Source organism: Leptodactylus fuscus, chromosome 5 (genome assembly GCF_031893055.1).
Source record: "Leptodactylus fuscus isolate aLepFus1 chromosome 5, aLepFus1.hap2, whole genome shotgun sequence".
NCBI classification, from domain to species: domain Eukaryota; kingdom Metazoa; phylum Chordata; class Amphibia; order Anura; family Leptodactylidae; genus Leptodactylus; species Leptodactylus fuscus.
The window spans coordinates 205,092,013-205,118,304 of NC_134269.1; the positions used below are offsets into that span (position 1 = coordinate 205,092,013).

At 41.4% G+C, this 26,292-nt stretch overlaps 1 protein-coding gene across 2 annotated transcripts in view; it reads left to right on the top strand.

Moving 5' to 3' along the window:
* The window catches only part of ABTB3 (ankyrin repeat and BTB domain containing 3), a 145,462-nt gene that overhangs the window by 62,488 nt on the left and 56,682 nt on the right, over positions 1–26,292 (top strand). The window contains exon 2 of one of the 2 annotated variants that reach the window (XM_075275074.1): positions 16,210–16,359. The exons of the other annotated variant lie outside the window; for it this stretch is intronic. Within the exon in view, the coding sequence (XP_075131175.1) occupies positions 16,210–16,359 (150 nt within the window). The remainder of the gene's footprint in view (positions 1–16,209; positions 16,360–26,292) is intronic. 2 annotated transcript variants of the gene reach the window in all.

Below are 26,292 nucleotides of genomic sequence, written 5' to 3' on the forward strand. Positions count from 1 at the left end.
CAGTATTACACCATTTCTATTAAAATGTATGGGCTGTCAATTAGTGCATAGACATGCTGGGTCCTCCAGAGCAACAACCACATTTGCACCCACTTTCTCTAGTTGATAGACCCCCAACTAATAAATTGAATTTTTATCTTGTATCAAAACTTGCGCCCCAATTTCTTCAAATCTTTCAAATTTTGTTTAATTCAATTTTTCATTGAATTTTCATTGAAATTCATTGAATTTAACATATGGATTCTCTATGCTGATAAATATGGTGGCCAGATTTTTTTTTTCCAAAATGATGGTCTGTTTTGTCCCAATTTAGACAAGTCAAGATTCTGTTGTTATATGTTTTCCCCTCCATTACAGTTTGGCACATAATATAATTCTAAATTTAAACTTTGCCTCGGGCATTGCATTGGAAAAGAGACAAAAAAAACTGAAAAAATTGGGAAAAAATAAAGGAAACGTGCATGGTCACTAAAGGTGGCGGGACAGAGTAAAATCTAATATGTATTATTTCTTGGGTTTCATGCTCAATGATTATATTGTTGCATTAAAAAATTTTTTTTTATAATTTTTTAAAAATCAAAAATATAACCTGTAGGTGAATCGAAGCTTCTAATGTGAGGCCATGCCAAATATAGCTTCAAATAATTTTTCATCAGCACTTGGTAAAATCCAATCTACTGAAATCTGATAAAATGTTCAGCTACTGGAAGAATTTTGGAAAAAAAAATCAAAAAGCTTAAATATACTTTTTTTTTTAATATTTGCAAACCTGCAGAGCATATGGCGTCCAGATGTTCCAGCGAACTTCCTAAATGTTACAGAATAAGCGCCGTCACAGGTATTATTTTAGACTAAACATTTGTGGAATTCATAATGTAGAAAAATAAAATTCGGCCGGCTAATATTATTTATTCAGCTGCAAAAGAGACTCAGCTGATTGTGGGAAAATGGGCATTTACAAAAAGAAACATGGAGTCATTCACAATCATGGGCGTAGCTATAGGGGGTGCAGAGGTATCAGTCAAGCCTGGGATCTTGTATCTAAGGGGGCCCAAAGGACACTCCGTCACGTAAGTCACCGGTGTTATGTATGGCATATGGTAGGTGGGGACCCCCCAAATGGGGTCATCTTCTGGGACTGTGTGTTAGGAGTCTGAGGCCGATATCCATATGTTTTTGTAGTATAACTGGTAGTTTACTCATTCACACCTCTGCTCATTTTTGGTTTTGGAGTCCAGTGGGCGGTCCTACAAAGGACCACCTACTAGACTCTTAAAGCTCAGAATCAAAAATTTACCACTTTTACTTTATACTTTCCCACAAAACATACTCCGCTCCTCTTGCTCTATACACCGCTCAGAGATTTTTTCCCCATAGTGGATGTTTTTGAGGACCACCTCTAGGTGCCCCGTGGATGGGAACGTTCCAATTAGATCAGGAAAGCCCCTTAATCCTCTCATTTAGATCATGAAGTTCTAAAGTCATGTAGCGAAATGTTCCCATATCCTAAAGATAGACTCAACTTTTATGGAAGTTTCCCCAAAGGATTTCATTTTTGGAAGAGTCTTTGCTGAAGACAGAGCAGCTGTATGTTTGGACAAGAGGGTATGTAGCTATGAAATATAACATGCGGGATAAGACAATGGCTTAGAACTTGTATTTTACAAGAGCCAGCGTTGAAAGGCAGTTCCATCCAAAATTTATGACTCCCTTATGGCTTTATGACATTATCCTTGGGTTACCTGTGCAGATGTTTTCAATTTTTATTCCCGGGATCATGAGATCCATCACACCAAATGTACGGCCTCATCTATTAATGGTGACAACCACTCTCATTCTCATCCTAGTTCCACCCATCCCCCTGCTCATACAGTCGCCTTTCAGCTCATCTATCATATAACTCTATATATCACAGAGCTCAGCTTCTCTCCTCTATCATATAACCCTATATATCACAGAGCTCAGCTTCTCTCCTCTATCATATAACCCTATATATCACAGAGCTCAGCTTCTTTCCTCTATTATATAACCTATATATCACAGAGCTCAGCTTCTCTCCTCTATCATATAACCCTATATATCACAGAGCTCAGCTTCTCTCCTCTATTATATAACCTATATATCACAGAGCTCAGCTTCTCTCCTCTATCATATAACCCTATATATCACAGAGCTCAGCTTCTCTCCTCTATCATATAACTCTATATATCACAGAGCTCAGCTTCTCTCCTCTATCATATAACCCTATATATCACACAGCTCAGCTTCTCTCCTCTATCATATAACCCTATATATCACAGAGCTCAGCTTCTCTCCCCTATCATATAACCCTATATATCACAGAGCTCAGCTTCTCTCCCCTATCATATAACCCTATATATCACAGAGCTCAGCTTCTTTCCTCTATTATATAACCTATATATCACAGAGCTCAGCTTCTCTCCTCTATCATATAACCCTATATATCACAGAGCTCAGCTTCTCTCCTCTATTATATAACCTATATATCACAGAGCTCAGCTTCTCTCCTCTATCATATAACCCTATATATCACAGAGCTCAGCTTCTCTCCCCTATCATATAACCCTATATATCACAGAGCTCAGCTTCTCTCCCCTATCATATAACCCTATATATCACAGAGCTCAGCTTCTCTCCCCTATCATATAACCCTATATATCACAGAGCTCAGCTTCTCTCCTCTATCATATAACCCTATATATCACAGAGCTCAGCTTCTTTCCTCTATTATATAACCTATATATCACAGAGCTCAGCTTCTCTCCTCTATCATATAACCCTATATATCACAGAGCTCAGCTTCTCTCCTCTATTATATAACCTATATATCACAGAGCTCAGCTTCTCTCCTCTATCATATAACCCTATATATAACAGAGTTCAGCTTCTCTCCTCTATCATATAACCCTATATATCACAGAGCTCAGCTTCTCTCCTCTATCATATACACCTATATATCACAGAGCTCGGAAGATATACATATATATGTATATATATTCTATAACATAAGAAATGTGATCATTCACACAGTCACCGCTATGTACAGTACATGTATAAGACCTTCTTTGTCTTCCTACCTAAACATTCAGTCCCCGGCCGCTGGTAGTAAATCATTCTGTGTGGTTTACTGTATATACTGAGATCAGTCAGTACCCGAACCCTCAGTGTTTGTATTCTAAGAAATTATACTCTATTAAGTGGAAAGTGTAGGCTGCGGGTAAAACAAAACCCTTTCTATACCCCAACATTCATCTAACTTCTCCACATCTCCTAATGACCCATTAATGGAGAGGAAATTCACTCATCGAGACCACTTCTCAGCTAGGCTGGACACAATTTACTGTTTTTGAGGCGTAATTCTTACGATCTCTTGGATATTGTAACACATCATGAAGAGGCGAGACGTTCCTGTTTTCGAGGTCTAGAAATGTTTATAGGTACAGGCGGTGTACAGTGAATTTGACACCATTGGATACGGAGGGCCTCAAAGCAAAATACCAAGAGAGTCCTCCTCCAAGACCAGATCAGATCATGTAATAGTATAGAGATTTCAACTATCTTTGGGTGTTGAAAGGTGTCACTTTCAGAACCATCCCCAACTTCAAGGGAGTGTGTTACCAGAACCCAACATATCCACCCACCCTCTCAGATAGGTAGATTAGGGTCTCCGGAGTCAAACAGTATTTTTTTTCTTGTGAATCAATGCTGAGATATTGTTGTTATTTGGTGCAACAAGGACATTAGTACTTACCTTTGGAGCAATGGTAATGCCCACATTGCTCCAAAGTTTTCATTTGTATATGGATAAAATAGTGATATCTCAGCAACGGAGGCAGCAGTTCAGAAGGGGAAAACACTGTTTGATTCAGATGACCATAACCTATCTATCTGCAGGGCTGGGGTGATATGCTGGTTCTGGTGACAGTAACCTATCTATCTGCAGGGCTGGGGTGATATGCTGGTTCTGGTGACAGTAACCTATCTATCTGCAGGGCTGGGGTGATATGCTGGTACTGGTGACAGTAACCTATCTATCTGCAGGGCTGGGGTGATATGCTGGTTCTGGTGACACTAACCTATCTATCTGCAGGGCTGGGGTGATATGCTGGTACTGGTGACAGTAACCTATCTATCTGCAGGGCTGGGGTGATATGCTGGTTCTGGTGACACTAACCTATCTATCTGCAGGGCTGGGGTGATATGCTGGTTCTGGTGACACTAACCTATCTATCTGCAGGGCTGGGGTGATATGCTGGTTCTGCTGACACTAACCTATCTATCTGCAGGGCTGGGGTGATATGCTGGTTCTGCTGACACTAACCTATCTATCTGCAGGGCTGGGGTGATATGCTGGTTCTGGTGACAGTAACCTATCTATCTGCAGGGCTGGAGTGATATGCTGGTACTGGTGACAGTAACCTATCTATCTGCAGGGCTGGGGTGATATGCTGGTTCTGGTGACAGTAACCTATCTATCTGCAGGGCTGGGGTGATATGCTGGTCCTGGTGACACTAACCTATCTATCTGCAGGGCTGGGGTGATATGCTGGTTCTGGTGACACTAACCTATCTATCTGCAGGGCTGGGGTGATATGCTGGTTCTGCTGACACTAACCTATCTATCTGCAGGGCTGGGGTGATATGCTGGGTTGTCTCATGTCCATATGGTGATTTATGACCAAGTCTGGCTTAAAAAATGGACAGTCACTCTTCTGAATAAAAACCATGTCATACTAATATTTGGCTGGATGAGAATTGTCATATGAGATCATACATGGGGTGGAGAGACAACTCTTATCAGTCTTAGCAGTGTATTGCTCACTACCTTCTTTTGCCAGGACATACTTGGATGAACTTTGCTAGACAAAGTAGTAATATAAAGGCAGTCAAGTCATTGACTAGAACCGTAGTCCAAATATATTTGGAGGTGATATCAGAGGCCCCAAAATATTTACTCTCATCTCTATATAGAAAGTGCAGCATACCTCTATCTATCTATCTATCTATCTATCTATCTATCTATCTATCTACTTTATGGCAGCTGCAAAGACTAGGGCTAAACAGAGGGGTGCACTTGAGGGGTGCAGAGGTTGCAACCACACCTGGGCCTAGAACCACTAGGGGGCCTATGAGGCGTCTCTTCCCAATATATGGAGACCAATACTATACATGATATATTATAGTTGGGGGCCTGATACAGATTTTGCATTGGATCCCAGCAACCACTGGGTTAAAGGTCCAGTAGCTAGATACTTGTCCCCCAACCTGCCCATTTAGATGACTCTTCCCCCACCATACAGAAAAACAGAGCCATTGTATAAACCTGCCTGTCTAGTCTCCAGCACTAGAATAGACCACTAGGGAAAAGGAGAGATCTACAGTAGTATCAGCCTGCTATGTGTCTTCAAGTGGCCATTGTTTCAGAATGTAAAAAAAAATTAAATAAATAAATTCTAAAATTTCTTAATTCTTTTAAAAGAAAATAAAATTCAGGTTCTTTTTTTAGGTGACCCCCCCAAGGTACCTCCAACAATTCATCACAGGGAGTTAATATGACAAATTAAGAACTAGAGCTGTAGAACTAAATTACATCTCATCTTCTATAAGCTTCTGAAAATTGTTTTTATCACATGGAGACGTGGAGTGACCGTCGGGTGAACCTGGGCCTACGACTACATTACAATATTAAAAACACTTTCCCCCTGTCATCAGCAGAATGGAAAATTAGAACAAAATCTTCTAAAATTTAGCAGGGGCGATTCCTTTAGGTTGAAACGTTTTCTGAAAGGTTTCATTGTTGCTCATGTGGACTGTTTCCAGGAAAAACACACTTTTAAGTAGTCTCAGCTTTCTCCGCCATGGAAGAGGCATCTTAAAAATAGTTTTATGAATGCTGCATTGGAAGCCGAGTATTAGAAATGCTATTTTGTGGGTAGAATTTGTGCGGAGCTCCTGAAATCCAGGATATTAAAAATAAAGCTTTTGGAGGATGGAGAAGGTGGACGCTTCGTAGACTACATGAATAAACACATTATTAGGTTCTGTTCACATTTTAAGTCCTAAGTTAGCTTTGCGTATGTTGGGCTTTTACGTCAAATGTATCCACGGGGCCCAGTTCACCCAATGAAGGTCATAAGGGTCTTCTCTTATTCTCTATTGTCCTGGTATACATTGGTTGCCTACAATTACGCAGAAGCATCGTGGAAAAGTACAAGCTGCTGTGGTTTTTTTTTTTACAATTGGCGTCATTGGTTGTTCTGTATAAGTCAGAAGCTTCAGATGTGATGTGAACAGAGCCTTATAGAGGGTCCCTAACTGAAGAGTTTAAGAAGGAGGTCACATTTGGGACCGTACGGTGCTGGGTAGCACTAACCAGATTAGAAGGGCTTGGTACTTGTTCACCCCTTCTCATTTTCATGACTGTCGACATCTTTGTTTTTTTTTTGGTGCCTATGGTATATAGCTTTGATGGCGAACCTATGGCACGGGTGCCAGAGGTGGCACTCAGAGCCCTCTCTTTGGGTACCCATCCATGTAACAGATTATACTGTGTGAGTGCCACCGAGGAGCAAATTGTACTGTGTGGGGACCACTGTGCAGCTGATTGTACTGTGTGTGGGCCACTGTGGAGAAGATTGTACTGTGTGGGGACCACTGTGCAGCTGATTGTACTGTGTGGGGACCACTGTGGAGAATATTGTACTGTGTGTGGGGGTCACTGTGAAGCAGATTGGACTGTGTGGGGGTCACAGTGGAGCAGAAAGCTCTATAAAGCCCCATTCGTATGACCAGGTTGTAATTGTGTCGAATTGTGGATCCGCACATTATTAAGGTTAAATTGCCATGTTGGCACTTTGTGATAAATTAGTGAGTTCTGAGTTGCAGTTTGGGCACTCGGTCTCTAAAAGGATCGCCATCACTGGTATATAGGGTCCATCCAGGTTATCAAAATGCAATGGGATCAGTCTGGCCCCATGTGTTTGTCTGATGTGATCTATATGCCGTTGAGTGCCATAAAGCCTCCTTGCCCCTTCCCTGCCTCCAAATTAAGGTGGCCATACAGATTACACTAAAGTTACGATAAATTCTCACTTGCATTCAGGACCTTTGACATTTGGGTCCGCATGGGGACCCAAAAGAGGAAAACCCTTTCTGCTTAAAAAGTGGTTACCCATGGACATCTATAGACCCCCTAGTCCTTGCCTGACTTTTCTCTCCACCGATTTTAGGTGGTTTCTTTGGTGGTGTCCTCTACTCCAACATAGATGTGAATACAGCCTAAATTGAGCCTGCCAATTTTGCCAAAATGGCCGATTATAGATCCCAAGATTTCCCAAAATTATCAAGTGGTGACCTATCTTTTAGGCTAAAAAAAAATCAATGAAAAATCAATGGGAGAATGTTAGAATGTTCCACGTCTGGTGGAATCTCCAATGATTTCCCCATTACTTCTCTGAAGCTGGACCTTGGGAGGAGGAGCTGATCCTTCGAGGTTGATATTAAAACATCCAATTTTGTAAAATTTAAGTGTGGTTCTCCAAGAAATTTCAGTAAAACTAATTGGAAATTCCAAACTAAAGAAAAAGTGCTAAAAAGTCTCTATCCAGAATTATTCCCCAAAAATTCATCCCGGGTTTCTCTCGTCTTCTGTTACTTGTAAATTCTCCGGTCTCAGCAAAACATCTCCTCGTACTTTCCATAATATACATTCTTAAAATAGCTGCCCTGTCATTTTCACGTGGACCTCGGCTTTGATGAGGATGAATGACATTATTCATGGTTCATGAGACGTCCTTTCTCTCAGAGCGATATTTACCCCCGTGTTAATGTGCTCTTGCCGTGGAGTTAGATATTTTAGTCTATATGTTTTCCTATATCCTCTAGAGTCCCATGACATTTCTAGAACATAATGAGGAGCAAAGCTAATGACAATGCATGAATAACATTAGCCTACTTCTCCGAAATACACAGCTTATTCTAGCATTAGGTATAGTGTCAATTCCCGGGAAATGATATATTCGGCCATTTAAGATTGTTTTTTTGTGCATTTTTTTTTATTTCAGAGGTTAATACATATAGACCAGACCATTAGGACAGGTGAAGACGGATGACAGGTCTAGACAGGTGAAGGGAATGTCAACGGGTGGGATATATTAGGCAGTTCTTAAAGTTGATGTAGCGTCAGCAGGAAAAATGAGCAAGCGTAAGGATCTAATTGACATTGACAAGGGTCAAATTGTAATGATGACATGACTAGGTCAGAGCATCTCCATAATGGCAGGTCTTCTGAAGGGTTCCCAGAAGCCAATGGTTATTATATACCAAAACTGGACCAAGGAAGGACAACTGGTGAACCAGGGTCATGATACATTTTGGGAGTCAAATCTAGCCTGTCTGGATCCATAGAAAGGGTGCTAAAAAAAGTAAAAGTGGTTGCCCATGATTTTTTTATTATTTGTTGACTATCTTTAGGATAGGCCATAACTATCTGATCTTGGGGGATAACACCCGGCCCAAAAACAGTTTAGAGGTGCTTTGGTCTGTGTAGTCTACAATGGAAGCAGCTACAAAAATGTCTCTGGTTCTGGAGGACCCAACATGTCTGTACCTGTGATGAGGGATCCCCATGAGCTTCACCTCATGAATATTCATGAGATCCACCCAGATGACAAACTGGAACTGTTATTATATACTGGGCTCTCTTCAGACTGCAAAGTATAATAAGTGGAGGCCTAGGATGTGAGCAAACACAACAGTCTTATTCCTCTCTCCTGGCTCCATTATGATATCTGGTGGGTCCTCAGCTTCTCTTTGGGCCTCTTCAGCAACCTCGTGGGACCACTCGGGTCCAATCATGTGGGGCATGCTGATGTCATAACGAATGGGTTGGTTCATCCCTAGTCTTTGCCTTACATGTAGAACACATTGATTCCAATCAGAACTGTGTAATGCTTCTTTTACCCTGTGGGGGCAGTGCAGGGAAACTGAAACATTGTCACACACTTTATAGCTGATCACTTGAGTTCCTAGCACATTCTACATTTCTGCTTGAGCATCCACTACAGGTGAAATGTGGTATTACACGCCGTCATTCATATGAATTGGTGCCTGTATAATGTATGGCCAAACCAAGGCCTTCAGAACTGGATGCAGAAGGGGCTTTAAGTTATTGTTTACCTGGACACCTCTCCATATTGTAGTGGATATGGGTGGATATGCTCCAGTTACAATGTAACATTAATTTCCTATTTCTTTCCTGTTTCCAAACACATTTATGGGTCTGAACCTATAGAAATGCAACAGACGTTGCGCTAAGTCATTGTACCAAGTTCCTGACATTCCGGCATTTCCCAAGCTTTGTCTCCTGACCTGTATTTTTTAGATAAAGTTTTCTGCTGGAAATGTTTGGAGTCCCCTGAGACGCAATGGTTAAGTAACAATACCCACGAACTGCAGGTTAAGAGGTCAGACTGATGGAGATAACAAGTGAATGTTCTGTGTTACAATGTGGCATAAATCAGACTTTTATTGCGTCTACCAGGGATACTTTCTGCAACTTTTGCAGCTTTGCCTATTTTTAATAGCAAAGGTCTAACATTTTGGAAGATATAAATCGATGTGTTCTGATATAGAGGAGGTCAACAGGGGGACAGAGGGGCGTCACTATACAGGGAGCAGAGTCAGCAGTCACTCTTGGGCACTGGCGTCTGAGGGGTCCCAAAGGCACATGGTAGACTGGCAGACGAGTAACATGAAACTTGTGGTCCCCAATGTACGTAAAATATGAGCAAGAAGACGACAAAGGATGGCAAGCCCAAGACGGACTTGTCACTACAAAACACAGCAATGCATGAAATTGGCATGGTCTGAAAATTTTGATAATCCCACCCAGGCTCAGTCCCTGTTCAGACAACACAATTTGCTGTTGCATTCTACAGACAACTGATGATAATGTAAAATGAAGCTGAATGAATATGGCTGGGCATCTCCATAACCATCGTGCCCAATGCTGTCTTGGCAGAGGTGGGAGACCCCCATATACGTAAGATAACACTCCAACATATAGAGATCTAATCTGAGATATCAATGAGGATCAATGTTAATTTTGGCAGACACTGGATGATTCTAGGTATCTATCATGTACCAGCCTGTAGGAGTATGATGGCCATTATGACCCCAGTGTTTCTATGACCCATCAGATAATATGGTCTGTTTTGTGGAACCGTTTTGCCACAACAGCAGGTTTCCACTAACCCTAAATAATTCTGTTACATCGGTGTCAAAAGCCATCGGATCCATCGTGTCGAGAACTTCAGCGGATACAATTTTGTCCAAGCATGAGATATGACGGTGGATTGTTGTGGCCATCCTGGTTTGTGGACATTGTCTATTCTGCCATTGCCCTGGTCTGGATTTCTACAGGTGACAGCCATTATCATGTCCATGGTTGTCAATCTCCACCTTTTATCCTTCATGTTCCAATATTCTGGGCCGATCAGTTTAATACATTATAGTTATAGCAGTTGGCGCTTTGATTGAGACAAAGATCCAAATCCCCTTCATAGACCTAGATTTAAAAGGGACCTTTCACCACCTCCAACTCCTTGTGTCCTTCCAGAGGCCCTCATCTACTGATTCCAGCACAATTGGAATTATTTCTATTGCTCCCACCATTCCTGAGCAATTATTTCTGTTATCTCCGGCACCCAATATGTTAGGCTGTCTACCGTCTGGTGGGCGGTCCTGGGCTGGAGCAGAAAGTCTGGCACCGCCCACCAAATAACCGATTGATCGGTGGGGAACTGCTGAACCGATCGGCGGATGACAATAAATAATATAATAACAAATAAACACATAATATATCAAATAAAAATAATAAATAAAATTAAAATACATTGGTTATGAGTCCATTGCATTCTCGAGTACTCCAGTCCTGACCTCTCCCACCCATTATGGCACAGACCTGTAACTGCCTGTACATGGCAGATAGGTAGGTGTCTCTCGGACTGCCCACCAGGGGGGTATCAGTAATATCCAGTCATTACTATGTAACTGTAAGTAGAATGATTCCATTCTCTTTGGCAGTCTTAGCCGGCAGGATACAGTCAGGACTATTCTTGGAAGGAATCGGGGAGAGATTGAGGAGGCGGTATATTTTTTTGTAGCACATGAATGCATCCTGTTTGCCGTCATTCAGTCCTCCGCACGTCTAAAATAAAATAGGTGGATGTCTTCCAGATAACAGTGATTAATAGAGAGATGTTATAGATTGCTTAAGGAAGTTCCTCGATTGTATCTCTGGGAGATTCAGAAACATTCTGTCCTTGGCTGATTTATAAGATTTCGCATCTTATTTTTTAGGATGAAAATCCAAAGGAGAGAATGTTCTAGATTATTAATACGGCAAAGTCGGTATTGAAAGGAGCAGTACAGGGCTGCTTTCCTCCAGAAACAGCGCCACATCTGGGTTATGAGTGGTATTACAGCTCAGCACCATGGAAGTCAATGGAACTGTGTTGTAATACTGCACACAATCTGTGGACAGGCGATTCACGAGGATTGACACTATAACAAGTCTATGGGAGCTTTTAAACAGAGCCATGAACTAAAGCGACCATTAGTCCCCCATACACGTTCATTGTTTGTTGGCAGTATATCCATATTTATATTGGGCCATGTACTGCCCACGAATTATAATATTTTACTATACTGCACAAAGGCGGGCGGATTACTGGAAGCATTGAAAGGCCGGCCAATTATCGGGATCTGAAATTTCTCCAATCATTGGCCCATTTAATAGGGCCTATAAAAAGTGTAGGGTTGCGGCTATGGAATTAAAGGGGTATTCCAGTAATATGAAGTTACCCCTGATCCTTTGAATGGAGCAGCAGGTCGAGCAGCATGGGATGGTGTGGGCTGCCTGACCTGCCGCCCCAATCAAACTATCCCAGTGATTGGTGGGGATCAGACCACTGGGACTCCAACAATCAGCAAATTATCCTCTATCCTTTAGATAGTGGGTAACCAAGTGTTACTAGAATACCTCTTTAATCTAGGAGAGAAAGTAGAAGAGTCTCTTTATCCACACCCCCTATAGCTACACCCTTGTTAAACATGACCTTTCATCAACTCCAGATCATTTCATTCATGTAGATACAGCTCCACTGATTCTGATGCACTTGGAATTTTTTCTGTAGTCCCCACCGATCCTGAGCAATCACTGCTGTTAGTTTTGCTGCCTGAAATGTAACTAGACTTCCTAATGTCTGATGGGCGGAGTCTGTCAGGAACAGGCAGGGGGCATGATTGTGAGTTCTGATGCTGTCAGCCACTGATTGGAGCTCTGAGTAACACCCCCTTGCTTGCTCCTGTCTGACACCACCCATTTGATATTAGAGAGTCTAGTTAGCGCATTAGGCACCAAAACTAACCTCACTGACTGCTCAGGAACGGCGGGGGCTAGAGATATAATTCCAACTCTGCCAGAATCAGTGGAGCTAGGCCTATTAAAGTATAAAACTAGGCTGTAGATGGTGGAAAGCCCCCTTTAAGTTGTATTTTTTTTAGGAGCCATGATGTTCTACGCTCTCTATTATAAAAAGCAAAAAATATATAAAAAATAATTACCCACAATACACAATAACAGGGGTCAGCCAAGTGTTAACGCAGACATTTATTAAAGAGACCAAATAGTTCAAAGCTTTTACTCTGCTAAACTAGATAGTTGCTTTCAAAGTCTTAGGGTGTGTCTCGTTTTTTGTTGGAGAGGGACCATTCATCATTGTCAGCAGGTGTATAGTACTGGATCCTCACTTCTCATAGGTTACTGTCAGATGGTCCATAATAGACCTTGGAGGGGTATATTAAAGGGGATTACATATAATAATCTATCATTGATGTGACTTTGTGTTTAGTAACATGAAGCTTTTCCTTTTGGTTTTGTTTCTTTTTGTTATTTCTTGATATTTTTATAACTGGGAAAGTCCTTTGTTCTGGAGGGCTAATCTGTTTTTTTAGGAATGGCGTGGGGTCTGGATTATCATTGCCTTGACTGAAGCAAATATTTTTTACTAAAAATTTGATTCAATACTCATATATACATGGATTTGCATCTTTGGCCATAAAATAAGGGCTATTGGGTGATTCAATAGGACCTTACAAGGGTCCATCAATAAGTTGACAAAGTGTCCACCTTCTTGGACCCCCAGAGACCATATCGGTCTAGAAGGTCTAATAAGCGTTCCCTGTCGTCCTATGGTCTTGTGCCGCTGTTAGGATTTAGGGAAACAAGATTATCTTCATAATCCTTCGTTCCTTGTCGTCCTACCAGCGGCACAATCTGGTCTTGTGCCGCTGTTAGGACTAAGGGAAAAAAGCTTATCTTCATAATCCTTCGTTCCATTTACTTGCAGCCCCTCCCCAAGGGAAATTAAAGGAAGTCTTAAGACTTCCAAAATGCCTCCTAAACCAGTAATAGTGTTATGTTAGGACAAATACATAGCTCAGTGCTCATAAACCCCTAAAATAATGCAGAAATAATCATCTGTATATGGATATGCCAGAGTTGTGTACAGACAGCTGCAAGCCATACCATTATTAGCCTCTGCTGTGACTGTCTGTAGGCAAATCTGGCACCCGGGCTCCATAACCCAGTGCTCTTGCCTACAAGGTATGTTTCCACTGCTACCAAACGTCCTGACTCCCTACTCAGCACCATTATCAGTTTGGGAAGCATTTTGGACCTGATAGATTCTCTTTAAGGATTACACAGTGCCCATTAATATCCTAAATCTTTTTCCTTAAAATAAAGATGTCATATTGTCATCATAGAGGGGGTCAGTTACTGCTCTGGAGGACTGAGCCCATTCATTTGAAAGAGCACCATGTAATACCACATTTGACCTGCAGTGGCCACTGTAGAGAGTTTACGCTGCGATCTCTAGAGAAGGCGACGATCACAGTGATTCATTGGTAGAATACATAACACTGATCATGAAAGTTCACAATACATATCATGTCTGTTGTCCCTGTCTTGCACAATGTGTATTATGTGTGTATATTTGTGCTCCCCTACCCTGCCGCACCATTCACATTGAGCTTTTTTTTCGCTTTTCTTTTGCTTGCTCGCAGGTTATTGCTTGCACACAGCCGGATCATATGTAATCAGCTATATTATGTGATCAGCATTGTGGGTAAACATTGATTCATGTCACAGTGAGAGGCTGAGGAATTCCTTATGCTTTAATTTATGTCGGATTTGGTTTTAACTCCTTGCTGGCTTTTTTTTTAAAGAAGCCCTTGATTTTACAAAGGGGGAGTCAGGGGCATCAAGCATAGCACCACAGTTGGCTTTACTGATCTACTAGGGGCCACCAATAAGAATCCATTACTAGTGATTGGGGCCACTTGCACCCATAGTTGCACATTGACTGTATAGTGTTATTTGGGTGCCTTATGGAAATCTTATTTGGACACTGTATGGCACTACATAAAATAGGCACCAGTAGAACCCCTCACAGACCCCCACAAATGGATGTATTACCGATCCATGTAATACGGTCTCTCATTCAGTGCCAATAGCCCACTATGGGCTATACCGTATCATCTGTACTCAGTGGCATATCATGACATTTTTGGGCCCCAATGCAAAATCAACTAAAAGTATTGTTTATACTATTGGTCTAATCACATATGGAAGAGACACGTTATGGGCCCACTAAGGTTCCTGGGTCCAGGTGTGACCACACCCTCTGCACCCCTTAAGTTATCCCCTAAGAAAAATGGAGGTATAAGACAGGGACTCTGTCTATAGGGACTCTGTGCCTCCATACTGAGCCATTACAAGTGGGACTTGCCAACTGTGGTGTATGTGCCAGGACTATCATCAATTTTCAGAATCAAATCAGGCATGTCGGGCATAATCCACACCAAAATAGGCAAGGATATATAGAAAACCCACCTATAATTGGGCGCTAAATCTGGTTTAGGGCCAGGTGGTGGGTAACTATGTGCTTAGAAAACCTTGCAAGGAGCCAAAGTATAAAAAAATATCTTAAGGTGTTGTGTAAGTGTTGCTGAAGGTCTCTCTGGGGAGGTCGGTCACAACATATTCTCATTTGCTTCCATCGGTAGGTTGATTAATGAGTACAGTCGTGTCCAATGGTTCAGCATTCACGTCTGTAAAATGCCCTAATCTCAAGGACAGTGCAGTGGTGACAGGTTATTTGGTGACAGTTACAAGTAAAAAAGTGGGGGGATTTCTTCAACGCTTTATAAAGGGGACTTTTCACCACCTCCATCAGCTCTGACTCTTCCCATCCTTCACTAGCCCCTGCTCCACTGATTCCAGCACAGTTGGAATTTTTTCTCTAGCTCGTACCGTTCTCGAGCAATCATTACTGTTAATTTCATCACAATTATGCTCTCTGCTCTCCGGTGGGCAGTCTCTTTCTTTCATCTCCTATCAAGGACCGCCCACCTGACTACAAAGAGCGTAATTGTGCGGAGATGAACAAGAATGATTACTCGGGAACGGTAGGGGCTAGAAAAAAAATTCCAACTGCACCGGAATCAGAGGAACAGCACCTACTTAAGGAGGTGAAGAGATGGAGGTGGTGATAGGTCCTCCTTACAAGGAATTGAAGAGATATGTAGTGGTTTGGCAGATGTAACTGGGCTGAGTTTGTCAGCGCAACCTACAAATTTTACTATCATCTTATCCTAGGCACCCAAAATGTGTTACATGCCAAATTCAGCTCTGCTGCATGTGTATATGCCATATTAACAAATGTGCATTGTTTCTGAGCAATGTTCTTCCTAAACCGAGCAGCGTGGAGAGTACGGGAAGAGTCATGCAGACAGTGTCGGACTGAGGTTCCTTGGGCCTACCAGATAACGATTCCTAGGCAACAGACCATAGCACCCTTCGAATTTGGCTGGACCATTACTATATTAGAGCCTGGGCCTACCGGAGGATCCTCAAAAAGGTACTTTGGTGGGCCAGTCCAACACTGGATGCAGGTTACGGTAGAGGCCTTCAAAGACACGTGTTCTTGGGTTGCTCGGTTCATCAGGAACAGTGTCTCTCCAATGGTCACTGCGTCATAAGCCAACCCTTAACCATAAATAGCTTTTTCTTGTAAGGGTAAGAGCGCAGCCATCTTATTTCTTTTGGTTTTGTATTTTCAGGAGTCCTCTGCCTTCCAGACAGTTTGAACCTCCATAGAGATCACCAAAGACCAAATAAACCAGGTGATGTACAGATGTTTAGCCAATCAGAACTGAGGACTATAGAGCAGTCTTTGCTTGCCACACGTGTGGGAAGTATTGCAGAGCTCAGTAAGTACCAGTCTTTCTTCCTCTCCCCTCTCCCTCCTGTCTTCTGCAGCTAACGTTTTCCGTGGGAGACAGCCATGGTAACTACGATATATGCAATTTATCATAGTCCGGTGTAATTATGGCAATGCTACAGAGATGAATGAACCTGTCACTGTTACGCAAAATTGATTTTTAGCAGAGGGTAAAAAAAAAAAAAATATCTAAAAAAAATCCTAAAAATTAGTAATAAAAAAAAAATGCACCTATAGTATACAATAGTATAAGGCTTGAAGACAGATCATAAAAGACTTGGGTAAGTATTTCCATTAGAAAAACGAGGAAAGCCTAAACATAACCGGTCCTTTGTGCTCTGTCTTCAGGACCTGTGCTTGAGGACCCACTCCACTGGGAGTCAATAACCGCAACTACTTACCTATCAAGACTATATACCTATATATTTATATACGACTTAGTTGCTTCCCCATCGGCCATCATTCATCTGTCATGCATTCCATAAGTGTATACAGCAGGTATACAGCGTATAAGTACTTGTTCAAATGTCCTAAGATGTTTTCATATATTTCTTTTCTTCCGCTGTCTTATGTACTAAAGTGGATGCGCAGAGTATAATTCTGTTGTTTTGAGGGGTGGGTGAGGGGAGAGGGTGGCGCTAGAGCTTCACCACCACCATTTTTCAAATCCCCTTTACAACCAAGCCACGCCACCCTATTGTCCCCTGTCTCCCACATTAAAGGATAGGTTATCGGTAAAAGATCCATCCGTTGGGTTTCCAATACCCAAGACCCCCCGCCCAATAAGCTATTTGTTTGTTGGCACGCCCATTGTTGTGCAGTGGACAAGCCAAGGTACCCTGACCCTATGTAAAATGACAGAGAGAGCCTGGGGGTGCAGGAGTGTTCTGCCCGGATTCTGGAAGGCCTTCCATCTATTCAGGAATTTGGCAGATGTTTCAAGAGAGTTGGCAACCACCTAGGACGCCATCCATTAAAGACTTGGATTGGTCCCCTATAGATTTTGCGGGCCTACCTCTATGGTATACACCACACGGTCATATATCAAAATGGTGCTAGAAGAATAACCCCTCGTCTTATGATGTTAGTCATTACGCCTTCTCGAAAGCACCCTGATGGTGGCCTTTAATACCGCGGCACATAGTAGTTATAACTGGCTACCATGAAAACCATAAGAAGTCAATTGGTTAGTGTGAATATAATAATATAATGTGACGGTCTCTGTGGTAACTGACCCCGGTTAGCCAATTGAACTTTGTCAAACTTATTATCACATATGAACTATTAAAACGGCCATAGAGCGGTATATACAAAATATCTGTCAGTAGTTTTTATAGATGAGACACATTTCCTCTGTATACCTTAAGAGGCTTTCTAGGATATTGATAACCTATCCTTAGAGTAAATCATCAATACTAGATCAGTAAAGTCCAACACCGTGGACCTCTACCGATCAGTTATGAATGAGCTCTACTTCCTCTATCAGTCCAGTGACATCATGACCATTGGTCACAAGACAATGTTGCAGCTCAGTTCCATTGAAATGAATAAGGAAGAGCTGCAATACCAAGCACAGCCACTATAGAATGTATGGCACTGTGCTTGGTGAGCAGTGAGAAGGCCTCAGTCCTTGTACACATGCTATAGTAATTTTTTATTACTGATGGCATATCCTAAAGGTGATCAACATCATAGCCCTGGAAAAAACCTTTAAAGGGGACCTTTCACCAACCCCAACTCTTTTCACTGTTCAGTACGTGTTGTTCCACTGATTCCGACACAGTTGGAATTTTTTTTCCAGCCCCTACGGTTCCTGAGAAATCAGCAACTAAAAGACTAATTAGGCTCTCTACTGTCTGGTGGGCGGTCCCTGACTGTCTACACTAGATGGGACCGCCCACCTAGCAGTAAGAGAGTCTGATAAGGCTATAACTACCAGTGACAATTTTTCAGGAACAGTAGGGGCTAGAGAAAAAATTCCAACTGCGCTGGAATCAGTGGAGTGGGGCCTATTGAAGGATGCAAAGAATAAGATCTGGTGGAGGTGATGAAAGTTCCCCTTTAATAATCAATTCAGTTACAATGATAAACAATGGGTCAGATTTGAAGTAAAAAAATATACCGGTATATATGAGAAGTTTGGGCACCCCAGAGGTCATCATTACAAAGTGACTATAGCAGGAATCCACCTGTTCCGACAGCCTTTTATCTGATATATTTTTTAATCTTCCCATTTACTTCAGCCTTGTGCGAGATTAAATTAAACACAGTAGGACGCCGGGGTTGTTTATGGGTTGTGCCAGTAAAACGCTGTATCGTACAGGACGATCTGGGTCAATGTTATTCAGAAAGCAGCATGTGATTCAGCAAACCGGCGCAAATGGATTAACCAGTGGAAAATGGGTAAAAAAAGCGCCCCTCTGCTGCTAACAATAATAGGATCTGTCCGATGGGTCGACCTGCAAAACCGTCTTGTAATCATATGTAGACACACGGCTCGCCACACATCAGGTGATTTATCATTGCCTTTCCCGCTTGCCAGGCCTCATCCGCTCGTAACATAATTTTCCCTGGTCTATCTGATCTACATTGACCTCTGAACAGGCAGAATTCCCCGCTACGCTCTCTTTTTTTGCAACTAAATAAAAAGCGGGAAGCGTGATTTCCATTGGGAACACAGCAAGCGCTATATGTTTTATCGTTTCTCGCTGGCGACTTATCAAAGCTAACTAAGACAGATACACATAGGGGGATTTCAGGCCTTCATGTTGGCTCTCTGTTCTTAGAAGACTGTGATGTATGATGCAGAATGTAGACTCGCTATATATCTTGCAGTGAATTAAGAAGATGGCTCGGGGGTGATGATTTTTGCAAAGCCCCATAAATGTGTGCACACATTAAACACGACTTATCGCAATGTGCAATTGGGGCTTATGAGAGAACTGAAGCCGTGGAATTTATTGGGGCAGGTTCACACGTAGGAAATTGCTGCTAAAATTGAGGTGGATTTGGTCTGGGTCTTCACATCTCTGCACATGTAAAGACCACACCCAAGTGAGCTGCTTTGAGATTCTGCTGCAAAACCATGGACAATCAGATGATGCTCTTCAACAGGCCTCACTTGATGTTCCTTGGCCCCTATGCAACACTTGGTTCCACATTTACCAAGTGCCATGTATGTCTTCTTACATGGAAAAGGAACCATTGGCCCTCCTTGTGCACCAAGGCCCACTGAGCTCATCAACCTTTTGGGCCTCCAGTCTTGTAGGAAGGACCTTAGGCCATACCTTCAAGGACTTGGCCATGATACCATAAGAAAGTCCCATACACATGAACACTTGGGTCAGCTGAGCATGCATGATCAGTAGATACCTACCCTGAGGACATATAGGTCAACATGCCCAATCCTTCCTTGACATCACCTCTTGGGGCGTAGTCAGGATGCCCCATACACATATGCTAGTCAACTATTCCCACAACATTCAGCATATTTAGCCATCTTTTTAGATGTATGGGGGTCTTTAGTGGTAGAGTTCAGTCCAAGGGGAGTTTATAGGGTTGAGGTCAGAACTTTACGAGGACCAATCAAATCCAATCACACTAAACTTGGCAAGCCATATTTTTTTATTACTTTTTCCATGGGGCACAGTATAAGATGGAAACAGGAAGGCCCCCCCTCCCATCTGTTGCCACAAAGTAGTGCTTTACAACACTCCGGTCGCCTCCTGGCACTGGTTAGGATGAGCTCAGGATTATGTGGGCAGCTTGGTCTTGGAAACCTAATCCTTGAAGCTCTTGATGAACAGTCATGCTAATTTACATTTATGTTCTACCTTATTTATCTGACTTCTATCTGTTTTCTATCCAATTTTGTGGGATCCAATGTGTGGTACAAACAAATATGAAACAAGTTTCCTAGGGTCTTGTAAGTTAAATTGGCCTTCTTATACATCTGTAATGTTAAATTCCCCAAACTGGGTAGAAACCCCAATGAGAGTTATAGTAATTGTCAATAAGATGCTTTTTTAAAGAGTTTGACAACCCCTTTAATGCAAGATCAAGTGATCGGCACAGTTTATGCTGCTCAATTTCCCTGCAGTGGCCACTACAGGCAAGGTGTGGTATTACAAGCAGCCATATAATCTTGCATCCTCCACCCTACCCTCGTGAAGGATTGCTGGCATAGATGTCTAGATTATGGAATTGCTATACATGCAGTTCTATCACAAATCCTTGAAGGTTCCCTAGAGGAGAGCCGGGCTGTAAATATGTGTCCTGCCAGCAGCATCTATATCAACACGAGGAAAGATATTGGAGGAATTGTACAATCCTGAGCTGTGCTGTGATCTCCGCAGTCACATGTCGTTTCATCTGCTGTAAAATCAGATCTGCCTGCCTCCGACATCACAAAATGGCTCTGTGATTGACCATGATCAGAATACTGCCGCAGCGTCGCCTCTCAAAATAACTTGTGTCTGACAGGACCTGTCAAGGTATTGACTGTAGTATCATGCACATTAAATTGAGAACATTCCAGCGCACATCTATCATCACCTGCAGTCAGGAGCAGAATGCAAGAGGATGAGGAAATGGCACGTCTGCTCAAGATGCAATATCTATTACACTACCAATTACCGCAGGGACAAGGCCGCACAGGAGGGCGGGAAATGGTTAATGCCAAGTGACGGAAAAATTGTGTTAAACTGAATATTATATATCTTTCTTTCCATCTATATCTAGTTGTCTATAAATCTATAATGTAACTATGTGTCTATTTATGTCTCTTTATCTTTATTCATTTGCCTATTATCTTTTCTTTCTTTCTCTGCCTATCTATCTATCACTCGTATCTATCTATCTATCTATCTATCTATCTATCTATCTATCAGTATCTATCTATCTATCTATCTACAAGTATCTATCTATCTATCTATCTATCATCTATCTATCTATCATCTATCTATCTATCTATCTATCTATCTATCTACGAGTATCTATCTATCTATCTATCTATCTATCTATCAGTATCTATCTATCTATCTATCTATCTACAAGTATCTATCTATCTATCTATCTATCATCTATCTATCTATCATCTATCTATCTATCTATCTATCTACGAGTATCTATCTATCTATCTATCTATCTATCTATCTATCACTCGTATCTATCTATCTATCTATCTATCAGTATCTATCTATCTATCTATCTATCTATCTATCTATCTATCTATCTACCTACGAGTATCTATCTGTCTAGCTATCTATCTATCATCTATCTATCTATCTATCTATCTATCTATCTATCTATCTACGAGTATCTATCTATCTATCTATCTATCTATCATCTATCTCCTATCTATCTATCTATCTATCTATCTCCTATCTATCTATCTATCTATCTATCTATCTATCTATCTCCTATCTATCTATCTATCTATCTATCTCCTATCTATCTATCTATCTATCTATCTCCTATCTATCTATCTATCTATCTATCTATCTATCTATCTATCTATCTATCTATCTATCTATCAGTATCTATCTATCTATCTATCTATCTATCTATCATCTATCTCCTATCTATCTATCTATCTATCTATCTATCTATCTATCTATCTATCTATCTATCATCTATCTCCTATCTATCTATCTATCTATCTATCTATCTATCTATCTATCTAAATTAGATAGATCTGTCATCATTTTTGTTAACCATTAAAAAAGGTATCCACTACTGAGGACTCTCAATCTTTACATTCCTATCTATCTAGTTGTATCTACTTATCTATCTGTTTCAATTTGTATGTTATCCATTTAAATATTACCATCTAGCTATATATCTCTATTTGCTCATATCTATCTATCTATCTATCTATCTATCTATCTATCTATCTATCTATCTATCTATCTCCTATCTATCATCAATTATCTATCTATCTATCTATCTATCTATCTATCTATCTATCTCCTATCTATCTATCTATCTATCTATCTATCTATCTATCTATCTATCTATCTATCTATCTCCTATCTATCTATCTATCTATCTATCTCCTATCTATCTATCTATCTATCTATCTATCTATCTATCTCCTATCTATCATCAATTATCTATCTATCTATCTATCTATCTATCTATCTATCTCCTATCTATCTATCTATCTATCTATCTATCTATCTATCTATCTCCTATCTATCTATCTATCTATCTATCTCCTATCTATCTATCTATCTATCTATCTATCTATCTATCTATCTATCTATCTATCTCCTATCTATCATCAATTATCTATCTATCTATCTATCTATCTATCTATCTATCTATCTCCTATCTATCTATCTATCTATCTATCTCCTATCTATCTATCTATCTATCTATCTATCTATCTATCTATCTATCTATCTATCTATCTATCTCCTATCTATCATCAATTATCTATCTATCTATCTATCTATCTATCTATCTATCTATCTCCTATCTATCTATCTATCTATCTATCTATCTATCTCCTATCTATCTATCTATCTATCTATCTATCTATCTATCTATCTATCTATCTATCTATCTATCCTTTCTTTCTAGTTGCTTATCCATCTATATAATCTATAGTATAACCATTTGTCTATGTCTGTTTAGCCTTACATATTTTTCTTTCTTCTTTCCTTTTATCTCTCTCATATCTATTTACCCATCCGTCTCCCTTTGTATGTGAGCTGTTCAAATATGTTATTTTTCTTTCTATGTATCTAGTTGTCTATATATCTATAATAGAACCATTTGTCTATCTATGTCTGTTTATCTTTATTCATCTATTTTCTTTCCTTTTCTCTCTGACTATCTATCTATCTATCTATCTATCTATCTATCTATCTATCTATCTATCTATCATCTATCTATCATCTATCTATCTATCTATCTATCTATCTATCTATCTATCATCTATCTATCTATCTATCTATCTATCTATAAACTATCTATCTCCTATCTATCTCCTATCTATCTCCTATCTATCTCCTATCTATCTCCTATCTATCTCCTATCTATCTATCTATCTATCTATCTATCTATCTATCTATGTCTCTCTCTCTCTCTCTCTCTCTCTCTATCTACATATCCATCTCTCTATCTATCTGATCTATAATACTCTATATGTTGCCTACAGATCAGACTCCATGTTCTTTCTAGCAGATAGCACAGACAATGTTTTTCCTTCTTTATTCCCTTTCCATGACCCTTGGGCCGGTTCCCAATCCCTTTGCTTGCTTTAATCCAGTTTCCCCTGAGAGGAGAAGTCCTGAACAGATTCTCATGAACAAATAGCAACATGATGGGATCAGCCATTACCGGGCCCCTCTTTCCCAGGGCCCATAGCTTTCCTCTATGTCTATGATATGTATCATTTTGGATCTACCTTTGCACCTATTTTCTAGCAGGACCCTGCAGCGCTGCAGTGCCTGTGACCAGTCGCCTATGTGTTCTTATTATTATCCTCCATAAGAGGAGACTTTTCCAGCTTTCCTCTGCCCGTGTGGATCTGGAATCTTACTCAATACTGCAGAGATTGCTGGCTGAATCTCATTTCTCTTCTGCAGGCTAATAAATAGCAGATCCAGGCACGTAGGCTCCCTGGTCCTGCTGTGGGGATGTGAGGTTGCGGCTGTATCACAGCTGAATATTGAATTAGAGGGTGCGCACACAGTTACACCTACATTCAATAAAACGCGTGGGAGGCCCCTGACTTTATATCAGAAGGGAAAGGGTTCTTCCCATTCCTCCTATAGATCTCTAATCCGTACTAAATATTCCGGGAAGACCTCAGAAGCAGAATGTTGTATGGGGTAATGCCACTCTCCTCACCCCCGCCGCTGCGCTGGCCTCCTTCATAACATTAAGCAACATCTTTTCCTGGAATAATCCAGCAGAGAAAAAAAGAATCTGCCAAGAAAATAAAACATTGAGCGAAGGGGGAATAGATAGAAATTCCATCAAGGCTGAACATTGTAGTTTTGAAGGTATTAAAGGGAGTCTGTCAGCTGAACCAGCATATCACCCCAGCCCTGCAGATAGATAGGTTACTGTCACCAGAACCAGCATATCACCCCAGCCCTGCAGATAGATAGGTTACTGTCACCAGAACCAGCATATCACCCCAGCCCTGCAGATAGATAGGTTACTGTCACCAGAACCAGCATATCACCCCAGCCCTGCAGATAGATAGGTTAGTGTCACCAGAACCAGCATATCACCCCAGCCCTGCAGATAGATAGGTTAGTGTCACCAGAACCAGTATATCACCCCAGCCCTGCAGATAGATAGGTTACTGTCACCAGAGCCAACATATCACCCCAGCCCTGCAGATAGATAGGTTACTGTCACCAGAACCAGTATATCACCCCAGTCCTGCAGATAGATAGGTTAGTGTCACCAGAACCAGTATATCACCCCAGCCCTGCAGATAGATAGGTTAGTGTCACCAGAACCAGCATATCACCCCAGCCCTGCAGATAGATAGGTTACTGTCACCAGACCCAGCATATCACCCCAGCCCTGCAGATAGATAGGTTACTGTCACCAGAACCAGTATATCACCCCAGTCCTGCAGATAGATAGGTTAGTGTCACCAGAACCAGCATATCACCCCAGCCCTGCAGATAGATAGGTTAGTGTCACCAGAACCAGCATATCACCCCAGCCCTGCAGATAGATAGGTTACTGCCACCAGAACCAGTATATCACCCCAGTCCTGCAGATAGATAGGTTAGTGTCACCAGAACCAGTATATCACCCCAGCCCTGCAGATAGATAGGTTAGTGTCACCAGAACCAGCATATCACCCCAGCCCTGCAGATAGATAGGTTACTGTCACCAGAACCAGCATATCACCCCAGCCCTGCAGATAGATAGGTTACTGTCACCAGACCCAGCATATCACCCCAGCCCTGCAGATAGATAGGTTACTGTCACCAGAACCAGCATATCTCCTCAGTCCTGCAGATAGATAGGTTACTGCCACCAGAACCAGTATATCACCCCAGTCCTGCAGATAGATAGGTTAGTGTCACCAGAACCAGTATATCACCCCAGCCCTGCAGATAGATAGGTTAGTGTCACCAGAACCAGCATATCACCCCAGCCCTGCAGATAGATAGGTTACTGTCACCAGACCCAGCATATCACCCCAGCCCTGCAGATAGATAGGTTAGTGACACCAGAACCAGCATATCACCCCAGCCCTGCAGATAGATAGGTTACTGTCACCAGAAGCAGCATATCACCCCAGTCCTGCAGATAGATAGGTTACTGTCACCAGACCCAGCATATCACCCCAGCCCTGCAGATAGATAGGTTAGTGACACCAGAACCAGCATATCACCCCAGCCCTGCAGATAGATAGGTTACTGTCACCAGAAGCAGCATATCACCCCAGTCCTGCAGATAGATAGGTTAGTGTCACCTGAATCATACAGTGTTTTTCTTCCCTTGGTTACCTTCATTGCCATTATATCACTATTATATTAACCATTTTTCCAAACAGAAAACCACACCCTCGTTGCTCTAAAGAGCTCATTTTCATATAGACAAAAATAGTGATATTTCGGCAAGGAGGCAGAGATTCACAATGTGATTCAGGCGACCCTAACCTATTTATATGCGGGGTATAATTGGTGACACTCCCTTTAAAGGAACAGGTTCAGAGGGGGTGGTACATTATTCAGAGCGTTAGAGTACACCAATGGGATACTCCCTCTGTTTACCCCACCCACGCACATCTTGCCCAAGGCATAACATACATTTTGCTTAGAGTATCACTTTAAGAACTCTACTGTTTTGTATGATCACCCATAAAGGGGTGCAAGGCTGTAAGTGACATTCCGCACATTCTAAGAAATAGATTGTGTTTACAAAGTTACGACATTTG